This window comes from Chionomys nivalis, chromosome 1 (genome assembly GCF_950005125.1).
Source record: "Chionomys nivalis chromosome 1, mChiNiv1.1, whole genome shotgun sequence".
Lineage (NCBI taxonomy): Eukaryota > Metazoa > Chordata > Mammalia > Rodentia > Cricetidae > Chionomys > Chionomys nivalis.
Genome location: NC_080086.1, coordinates 17,689,584 through 17,701,172, shown reverse-complemented (window position 1 = coordinate 17,701,172; position 11,589 = coordinate 17,689,584). Strand labels below are relative to the sequence as shown.

General features: G+C 35.9%; 1 protein-coding gene and 1 pseudogene across 1 annotated transcript; both read right to left on the bottom strand.

Annotated features, from left to right (window-relative positions):
• Positions 1-1,105: 1,105 nt before the first annotated feature.
• LOC130883744 (taste receptor type 2 member 140-like) lies at positions 1,106-2,087 on the bottom strand (annotated as a pseudogene).
• An 8,524-nt stretch (positions 2,088-10,611) lies between these two features.
• Positions 10,612-11,589, bottom strand: LOC130883707 (taste receptor type 2 member 140-like). Its single transcript, XM_057784419.1, has one exon. It carries the CDS (start codon positions 11,587-11,589, stop codon positions 10,612-10,614), a length of 978 nt encoding a protein of 325 aa, XP_057640402.1.

Below are 11,589 nucleotides of genomic sequence, written 5' to 3'. Positions count from 1 at the left end.
CTATCTATCACACATATGCACATTATATACATAGTTTCTCATAGAAATATCTCTAAAATATACACAGAAAATGTGTTTAACTCTTATTTTTAATTAATGAATAAATGTGATTTGTTAGAAAAGAAAACCTAACCAGTCAGAAACCACCAGTGTGATTGGATTTGCTTGAGAAAATAAGACTTGACTAAAAAAATCTTTGCTTCTAAATATTCACATTCTTCACTCTTATTCTCTCTTACTTTTTCAACTTAGTACCCTTGTCCTCATTAAATTTATTCATCTTAATTCACTCAGTTTTTTTGATTAAATTTATATATTTCACTTATTTTGCACTTTTCCATACAGTTAAAGTAAAGTAGCTACTTAACAAAAGTTCATGTTGAAAACACACTAGTCACCCTAGATCACTCCAAGTTTATATTCCTGAGATAGCCTATTATTTTCTACCTTCAAAAATCATACGTGAATACTCACATAAGTAAAGAAAGAACATGAACTTCCTTGCTGTGATAGTTTCCTAAAACACTCTTGTGATTCAATGCTTGCAGACATAAATACTAAAATAGAATGTATTGCATGTATGAAAACTATATTAAAAATGCAATGCATTTCCAGTGACAGACGTGTTCCAAAAATTATTGATTTTTATATTACAGAATATATGAAACAAGAAAGATTAATACATTTTTTAACTTTCTAAAGTTACATATGTAGAAATTGGGCTAAATATATGCCCAAGGCTACATATCAGTTCTTATCTTATTCTTGACTATGAACTTATAGAGCTAATCACTTGCATTTAATAATTTACATATACTTACTTGCACGTATGTACTATGTATTACTCAATGTTCATATTAAAATTGCAAAAAGTCTATTAAGGGCCACAAAAAATTGCATTATAATGATAGTAGGAGTTCTACTATAAGGTTTATTTTCACATCATTCCTTGAATAACAACATACATCCTTTCTTATTTTCTATATATTTACAATATGTTTAGAAAATGCTTTGATATATGCAGAATTTTGCAAAGTTTACAAAGTTACAACTTAAAGATAAGCAGAAAGAAAAATATAAACATGCAGAATTTTGTATATGCAGGTCATCCTCTAGAATACTGAAGAAAATCTCTTACATGTTCTAAGAACCCAAGAATTGCAACATTTAGCTTGCACCTCACCCACCACATCAAGGACAGAAATCCTTGTCTCAGCTTACTGTTTCCCAAAATCAAGACATATGAATGGCCTGAAAGAAAAACAAGTCCAGTATCCACAAAAAATATATGGGCTGTATTTTTATGATGAGGTTTATTGTTACAAGACTGAAAGGCAAGTGCCAGAAAGAAAACAGTATATAGTAGCAGGAAGGCAACCACCATTTGCAGAGTCTTTATGTGGGCTGTGATGCTGATGTCTTGGGAGCCTTTGGCATTGTTTTGTATGTTCTTCAAATGTTTCCACAGGGAGAAGATGAGCAAGAAAAGAGTGATCAGGGACACAGTGAAGGGTATGAGTACGAATATAGTATTGGTAGGTAAAACAAGTTTATGAAGTTGTGCATTACTTGTTATAGAACTGTTGGATGTATTAGACTTATATTGATCATTCCATACATCTATCTATATATATATATATGTTTATGATTATGATGTTTACAAAGAATATGAGCAGAGACACCAAAAGTGTCACTAAAACCACATTTTTAACTCTCCACTTTAGGTAAAGAAAAAGAGAGTTTGGAAAATTGGCTATCTTGAGAAAATAAAAGACACTGAGACATGTAGCAAGCCATATGCTAAGATGATTGGTCAGTATCCAGGAGACATTAATTATTCTGATCATTTTTTCAGTTATTACTAAAGCTGGACACAGCACAGGTATCAATATGGTTGAGATTACTAAGAATAAAAAAGCTATTCTGGAAATGGCCAGAGCAGTAAGGATCTGGTCCACAACAGAAATCTTTCCTATCTTGACCCAGGCCATGATGTTCACCAATACCATGAATGCATTTCCTAAAATTCCTATGATGAACTCCGCACATAAAATGATTAATAATGTTACCTGTAGAACAGCACTCATTGTCACCAAAAGGATGCTTCAACTTCTCCTGCACTTCTGAAGACTTATAAATGCAAACTTCTTCTAAAATGTTGTGGTTTTCCTCACTCTTGAAATTATATAACAAACTCAGTGTGTTATGAACTCTCCTATACAATATCCAACAAACTTTAAAATTCATTTATGATTTGGTTCATATTTTTCTTCACAAACAAAATATATTGTCCAAGGCAGCTCAGCTTAGCTTCATGCAGATACTGGGTATCATATACACAAGAAATTGGCTTCCTGTACATTGTGATGAGAGAAACCCTGAATCCACATGTACTGCCTTCAAAATAAAAACATATTTACTTCCATTGTTTTTCCAGTTTACATGTTGAATAGTGATTACCATCTACTAATTTCTGGACAAGCAAAGTTATATGATTTTAACTCACTTAGAAGGCAATAATTTTTAAATTGGTAAATGAAATAAGAACTTCATTAAAAACATAAAAATGTGTAGATCGAAGATCCTTTAATTTTTTACAAAATTTGTTCTATGACCCGTCACTTACATTCTAATATGTCAAAGAATTTTATTTCATAATTGCTCATACTGAGAAGCTGATCATTTGTCTTTAAATAAATACACAACATACATTAATGAATAAATATACATATATTTACATTACACCCCATTCCCTCTCACTTTATTAGCTCATGCTTATCATTGACATTCATTTTCCATTTAATTCATGCTTAGTACTGTAATAGTTATTAAGATATGGCATAGAATTGCTTTCAAGTGTGGTTGACACATAATGTAATATATTCTCTTCACTTGTAACTATTTCATCTGTGCATGCACACAATTTGGAAATATTTCTCTTGTGCTACTAAAGAGATAATAATTTTATATAAATTCATCTACACAACATTAATCATTCTCATTTCCTGTGTCTCCCTGGTTCATACATTTGGCTCTCTATCAGCATCAAGGAGCATCAAATATGATTCATTTCCCTTTATTTTGTTCCAAAATCTATTCATTTCCTTCAGTGTAGGCATCAGGGCAGATGAGGGATGTTTGGGCAAGCCAGGATATGAAGCCTGGCATGATAACATTGTTGAGGAGATAGCAGATAGTCAAAGAATTAATAACAAAGTAGAGCAAAATGATTGAGGATATTAGAAAAAGCTATAACAAAAGCATGTAATTTTGTTATAGTGATGCACTTTTGTGTCTTCGGTCTAGTGTTTAAGAAGCTATTGCAGGAGGAAAACAAGTCTGAAATCTGTGTAGATTATGTGCTGAGATCCAGTCTGAAAACAACATTGGTTTTTAGATTTCACAGAGTCAGAATGCTGTTTTGCATATTAAATATGTACCACCACCTCAATCCCCTGAAGCAACATTGAACAAAGAAAGTGAGCCCAAACTGCCTTGAAATTTCTCACAAATGCCTAACATCCATCTGACAGATATACTGGGAACACAAAGTAACCCAGCTATTGAAAGTCTTAACGGGTAATTGATAAGAAATAGAAGCATGAGCATTCTATCAGGGCAGCAACAGGAAGTTCCTCCTGGTCTGGATCCTGCCATAAAGCAGAAAGGAATTAATACACAAAGAGGAAGCAAAGCATACTGGGGTGGGGCTGTATGGAGTGGGTATAGGTGTAGGAACTTTGGTGTCCTTTGGAACACTGACAGAAATTATGTGTGCTGGAAGAGAGAGACTCTTGTTGCTTCCCTGACCTCTGACTCTTCACTTCTAGATTTAAAAAAAAAGAAAAAACTGCTCATATGCTTAACATTATTTATAAATGGTTGGCAGATGGCTCAGGCTTATTATTAGTTGGCACTTAGATTTAAATTGATCCATATATTTTATCTATGCTTTGCTACACAGTTTATGGTTTGTTACTTCATTTTGTGCATGCCTTACTTCCGTGGCAGTTGGTTGGAATTTGGCTTTCTTGTCCAGCCTTATTCTGCCTCGTTATAGGCCAAATCAGCTTTATTTATCAGTCAATGAGAGCAATGCATATTCACAGCAGACAGAGAGACCAAACCACAGCACATTACCAGGAAAATGTGAAGAGTGAATAAATTTCTGCATGAACAGAATTTTCAAACCATGAGGCACAATATACCTTACCTACTTTATTTGATTCCTCAAGTATCCTGGTATAACAATTAGAAGATTAATAAGCTTCCAGGGCATCAGAAAACAACAGCAACAATAAAATGACTGAACTTGTTTGAAGACACATTAGCCAGCCTTCGAATGCCATAATGACACAAACCTCATTTTCTTTTATGTCCTTTTTCCACCAGATTTCAGGTATGGCTGTTACCTGTTTCTTCCTATAGATATTTTTTATTCTATGTGTCTTTTACATCATGTATCTTGATCCCATTCATTTCCCCATCTTTTTGCATATGTCCTCCACTCTTGCACTTCCCCCAAATAAAGCAAAATTTAAGAAAAAAGGGGAGGAAAAGAAAATTAAAAAGGAAAAAATGTAAAAATCTCATGCTGGAAGCTGCAGTGTAACACAGTGAGTCATACTGACAACTCCTTTGTTTATTTATCTTTAATTGCAAGTGTACATTGAAAAGAGACGTTGGTTTTGTTCAAGACCTCTGGTTTCTACTACCCTATTTATTTTAGGCCTTAGCCTAGATATCCTGCTGTCTCTTAGATATCCTGCTATTGTTCTGTGTTGTGGAGATCCTGAAGTTTGGCATCTGCAGGTCAACTCCCTTAACATGGTCCAGCAGATTATAGATGTCGTGGGTGATGGAGTATGCCAAGTCATATTCTTGGGCCTGGACCTAGGTAACAATAGCTTTGGTCTACTACATGTAAAATGGGGACAGCACTCCCAAGCATACAACTTCGGGACAGGTTCACTCACACCTGCACTAACAGGTTGGTACCTTAGTTAGGTGCTAAGCCTGCTATTCAGAGTGTTGCAGATAGTTGGGAGTCAGAGAGAGTGTTCCCATTCTTATGACCACAGGATCAGCTCTCTTATCTTCCTTAGGTATTGATAAATAGAAGGGAGGGCATCACTACTCAGCCCATGTCACAAGAAGATAGAGGAAAAGTGGGGAGTGCTCTCCCACACTCATAATTCCGGGACTCACTTACCCACACCTGTGTAACACAGTTGGCTCTATTGTGCTGTCCTGAGTGCTGTAGTTGGTGGGGGTCAAGGAGAGCTCTCCTGCACCTATGACCACTATGTCAGTTTTTCTACTTGCCCCAAGCACTGCAGGATGAGGAGGACAGATCTCTTCAGCCCATTCTACCACCGGAAAGAAGGATAATTGGTATAGTTCTCCCATGCTCACAATTTCAGGGCTGGCTCTCCCACACCTATGTTCACATTATTGACTCTATTTACTGTCCTGATGAGGTGCACAGACTGCTCTCCCAAGTGTTGTACTTGGTGGGGGTCAGGGTTGGGTCTCCCATACTTATGACCTCACAACTATCTCTCCCACCTGCCTCAAGACATTGTTGGGAAGGGAGAAAAGCCTCATTCCCTCACCACCACCAAACAGATGATTAATGGAGACAACTCTTCCATGCTCACAATTTTAAGACTGGCTCTCCCACACTTCCACTAACAGGCTTGGCTCTATTGTGCTGCCCTGCTGTGGTGCAGGGCCTGCTTCCTAGAGTTTTGCAGCTAGTGGGGAGCAGGGACAGTTTGTCCTCTCTTGTTGCCTCAAGGTCAGTTATCTCTGCTGTCTTAGGCATTGATGGGTAGGGACTGAAGGAAGGTAGATTTCCCCAGCCCATACCCCCATGTGGGAAATAAGAGTGGGGCTAGATCTCCCATGATCACATTCTCAGGGTTGGCTCACCTGTCTTGTCATCAGCAGGATGGTCTCTGCTCTGCTGCCCAGACCAAGTGCAGGGCAAATTTTCTCATGTGTTAAAAAGAGCATCAGCTCCCTCACCATCTTAGCCCACTCCCTTCCTCTCTTGTCTCTTCAGATATTCCACTGCCGACAAGACCTAAACCATTCTCTCTCTCTCTTAAATCACTATGCCACACACTACATACTGTACCTCTGTTAACACTGATATTATTCATCTGGCTGATGTTGCAAGGTTTTCTTCTTAGAGCATGTAGCATGGAGTAGGTAGCCCTAGGACTCCATTGTCCCACACAGGTCACCCTAGTAGTGGGCTGAGCCATGCTTCCTCATCACAAAGAGATCATTATAGTGCCCATTGCCCAGTGACATAGACTTCTGCTTGGTGTGTTTGGATGCATGACATGGGATGGGGAGTTTCTCTAGAGTTCTAGTCACGGGTCAGGGTTAGGATGCCCCTGGCCCATAGTTGGTTGGGTCCTGCCTATTCTGTAGATATTTTACTTAAAAGGCCTCTCTCTTACAAGAGTCATTCTTCTTGCTCTCTAATGATATCTTCATGCACTGATAGATATATTGACTATCTCAGAATCTCAACTTCTACACATGAGAAACAGTACTACACAAATGTGAGTGCTAAAGTTAAAGGTTCACAAATGACCACATACATAAATACTAAAATATTTTTCTTTAAAAGCTATTTATTACACATATGCACATTAAAAAAGAAAACCTAACCATCCAGAAACCATCAGCCTGATACGATTTGTTAGAGAATATACGGTCTGATTTAAAAAGTACTTGTTTCTAAACATTCCCATTCTTCTCTCTCATTCTCTCTCACTTTTGTAGCTCAGTACCCTTCTCTTCCTCAATCTTGTTTGTTGTCTAAGATTTCTGTCCTGCCCAGTTCCCACAATCATTAAGTCCCAAAGAAATCACACAGAGGTCTACATTAATTATAAACTGATTGGCCCATTATCCCAGGTTTCTTATTAACTCTTATAACTTATATTAGCCCCATTATTCTAGTATATGTTAGCCACATGGCTCAGTACATTTTTCAGTGTGGCAGTCACATCTTGCTTCTTCTGTATCTGGGCCAGGACTGCCAAGGAATGGGCTTCCTTCTTCCCAGAATTCTGCTGTTCTCATTGACCCGCCTCTACTTTCTGATGGTTGTCCCACTTATACTTCCTCCCTGGCTACTGACCAATCACCATTTATTTAAAATATAATTGATAGAATACAAACAATTGTCCCACACCACTTGTTCATCCTAAATTGCTCAGTTCTTTGATTAAATTTATATATTTCACTTAGTGTGCACTTTTCCCTACAGTTAAAGCAAAGTACCTACTTAACAAAAGTTAATGTTAAAAACACACTAGTCACCCTAGATTGTAGTAAGAGGTCACTTGTTCATTTCCCAGCTGCCAAGACTCCCAAAATAACCACACAGAAACTTTATTAATTAAATCACTGCCTGGCCCATTAGTTCTAGCTTTGTATTAGCTAGTTTTTACATCTTAGTTTAACCCAATTCCATTATTTTATATTTTACTATTAGGCTCATGGCCTACCATCAAGGTTTCAGCATGGCTGTCTCTGGAGGTGGCTTCATGGCTTCTCTCTAACACCACCTCCTTTCTCCCAGAATTCAGTTTAGTTTTCCTTGCCTAGCTCTATTCTATCCTATCACAGGCTTAAGACAGTTTCTTATTAACCAATGGTATTAATAGCATCATAGCATACAGAGGGGAATCCCACATCACCTCCTCTTTTCTGCTTAAATAAAAAGAAAGATTTTAACTTTAACCCAGTAAAATTACATATAACAATACAGGTATCAAACAAGAATTACAGTTACAATATTTCTATTTATTTTATCTTTTATTATAACTAAAATTATAATTATATCCTTATACAAACTATAATTACAACTACCAATTCATCAACTCCATCAATAACTGCAGAAGAATATATTATTACCTAAGTAAATGGGAAGTGCATTGTAAGCAACTTCTAAAATTCTAGAATTAACAGAGACATCTTGCCACCTGCACAGTCACCCAATGTTCTTCTGTATCATTGGTGCATCCACCTTCAGCCATAATGCCCATAGTATTCAACAGATTTTTCCATAAAGCAGGAAATTTCAAAGACAGTTCTACCTATATTGGAAGTTTTTCAGTAACATTTTTTTGCATCCTGCAGAATGTCTAGTAGACTCTTTCATGAAGCAGCAACCCTGAAGGATCATCTCACCTTTAGGCAAGTTTAGCAGTCATTTACCTGTGGGTCCTGTATATCCGGTTCACACAGCATACAATCAAGCAGTCAAAGCAAGAGCAGTTTCTTACCCAAATGGCTAACCATTTCCATAAAGAGCCTCTTCAATGCCCATATTTTTTTTGAAGTAATTGATGCTGCCAGGAGCAGATGTGCTTCACTGTCATGAAAAATCCTAAGTTCTTAAACATTTTAAATGCCATATTCTGTAGTCTTTGAAAGATTTGAAGAATCCCTATACATCTGAAAAATATCTCCGAACATCTAGAAAACCTAAGTAACATGACTACAAGATTTAATATTATAGATGACTATCTATTAACATATATTTCATAATTATACATTACATTTTTAAATGAGTTGGACAAACACAATACCTTAATCAAGATACAAATACATATACACATAGTATAACAAAATTGACCTTAACTTTGTATCAATAAACCAAGATCAATACCAATGCAAATCTCTATAGCATATCCCCTTTAAATGTAAAAAAAATATTTATAAACAATATTTGGGAATATGGGTGTAGTTCTCTCCAAACTGCTTCCTGCTTTTTGTTGGCCAAAGTATTTTTGGGAGTGTTCATGACAACCTTTCAGGCAGTCGTAGTCCATCAAACCACATTATCCTGAAATGAATCCACATTTTCTCATCCTCTGTGGAAAGAGAAGAACCTCTTTTAAAAAGCAACAAATCTTTAGACCCAAACTTTGGAATCAAGATACCTTTAAAATATATATGCTGCTTTAGCTTAGCAACCCAATATAAAAAAAAGTCTCTCTGTACTTATCTCCTCCACATTTGAAAAATTTAAAGAAACACAATAATATACATAATCCAGACTCTGTGAATTTTTCATATTTACATGGAAAAATATATAAGTATTTTTCTTATTCTACTACTTTTTCTATAAGTTTACTTTGTCTATTTAACAACTTTGCTTTACTTTAAAAAAAAACAATTTACCTCTTTTTATAATTCTCTATACTTTTTCTTCTTTCCCAAGCCTACATACATTTATCCAACACTGTGACCCATTTAAAGGTCTTTTTCATCTCAATTTGTCTTTATTGGGCATCTGTAATCCTTTTCTGAAGAGAAATGGTTCTTCTTTTTTAATGCTAAGTAGGCATGGGTAGGGACAACTTGGCCCTGCCTGTTTGTTCCACTCAGTCCAACATGTTGGAGGAGGTTTGTTCATTACGTCTAGGAGTTAGACTCTTCACCCTAGATCCAGGGTTGGGTCACGGGAGGTCTTTGTTGCCATTAATCAAGTTGTAGCACTCTGATCACAAACCCCATTTAAATGCTCCATAACTATACCTCCAGAAGAAGTCAAGAGTTCATGCTGGCAGCACAGCCTAGAAAACCACCTTTTCAAAACTGTGTGGCCTTTTTTTTCTGCTACTGCTGAATCAGGAAAACCTCTCTTAATAGAGTTGCATCAACGTGCCCACAAACAGAACAAGAAGCTGTGTTAAACTCTGGGGGTTTTGGGTTTGTTTTTTGTTTTTTGGTCTAGAATTCCTTTAGAAGCTTTCTCGGGTCTTATGTGGATATAGTCGATCATGTTGGCATGCCAATTTGCTTGTCTTCTGGCTGCCTGGCAGCTCAGACCCCAAAATAATCACACACAAAACCTATGAATAATCCTATATCACTAGATTACTCCAAGTTTATATTCCTATGATAGCCTATTGTTTTCTACCTTTAAAAAATACATGTGAATAGTCACATAAGTAAAGGAAAAACATGAATTCCCTCACTATGATATTCAGCTAAGACATTGTTGTGATTCAGTGCTTGTGGACATATATACTAAAATAGATTGTATTGCATATATAAAAACTATATAGAAAAATACAATGCATTTACAGTGACAGACATGTTCCAAAAATTATTGATTTTTATATTACATAATATAGGAAATTTGAGAAAGATTAATGCATTTTTTTAAAATTTCTAAGTTGATATATGTGAAACATTGGGCTAAATGTATGTCCATGTCTACATGTCATTTTTTAGCTTATTCTTGACTATGAAGTTATATTATAGAGTTAACCATGTACATTTAATAAACTACATATACTTACATGCAAATGTGTCTTATGTGTATTAGTCAATGATCATATTAAAATTACGGAAAGTCTATTTAGTAAAAAATTGCATCATATTGATATTAGGAGTTTTACTACAAGGTCCATTTTCACATCATTCCTTGTATAACAACATACATCTTTTCCTATTTCCTATACATCTACAATATGTTTGGACTAGTGCTTGACATACACAGAATTTTGTAAAATTTATAAAGTTACTACTAAAAGATAAATAGAAAGAAAATATACAATTATTCAGAATCTCTTATAAACATCCTCTAAAATATTGAAGACAATCACTTATATGTTCTAAGAACCCAAGAATTGCAACATTTAGCTTGCACCTCACCCACCACATCATGGACAGAAACGCTTGTCTCAGCTTACTGTTTCCCAAAATCAAGACACATGAATGGGCTGAGGGAAAAACAAGTCCAGTATCCACAGAAAACAAATTGGATATTTTTCTATGATGAGGTTTATTGTTCCAAGACTGAAAGGCAAGTGCCAGAAAGAAAACAGTATACAGTAGCAGGAAGGCAACCACCATTTGCAGAGTCTTTATGTGGGCTGTGGTGTTGATGTCTTGGGAGCCTTTGGCATTATTTTGTATGTTCTTCAAATGTTTCCACAAGGAGAAGATGACCAACAAAAAGGTGATCAGAGACACAGTAAAGGGTATTAGTGTGAACATAGTGTTGGTAAGTAAAACAAGTTTATAAAGTTTTGAATTACTTGTTATAGAACTGTGAGATGTGTTCAGCTTATATCGATCAACCCAGACATCTATATATGTGTTTATGATTATAATGTTTACAAAGAAGATGAACACAGATACTAGCAGTATCATTAAAACCACATTTTTAACTCTCCACTTTAGGTAAAGAAAAAGAGAACTTGAAAAATTGGCTATTTTGAGAAAATAAAAGTCACTGAGACATGTAGCAAACCATATGCTAAAATGATTGGTCAGTATCCAGGAGGCATTAGTTATTCTGATCATTTTTTTAGTTATTACTAAAGCTGGACACAGCTCATATATCAACATAATTATGATTATCAACAATAGAAAAGCTATTCTGGAAATGGCCAGAGCAGTAAGGATCTGATCCACAACAGAGATCTTTCCTCTCTTGACCCAGCCCCTGATGTTTACCAGTGCCATGAATGCATTTCCTAAAATCCCTATGATGAACTCCACACTTAAAAGGATTAATAATGTTACCTGTAGAACAGCACTCAT

Coding starts and splice junctions, on each gene's coding strand:
- LOC130883707 (XM_057784419.1), bottom strand. CDS start 11,589: ATGAGTGCTGTTCTACAGGTAACATTATTAATCCTTTTAAGTGTGGAG.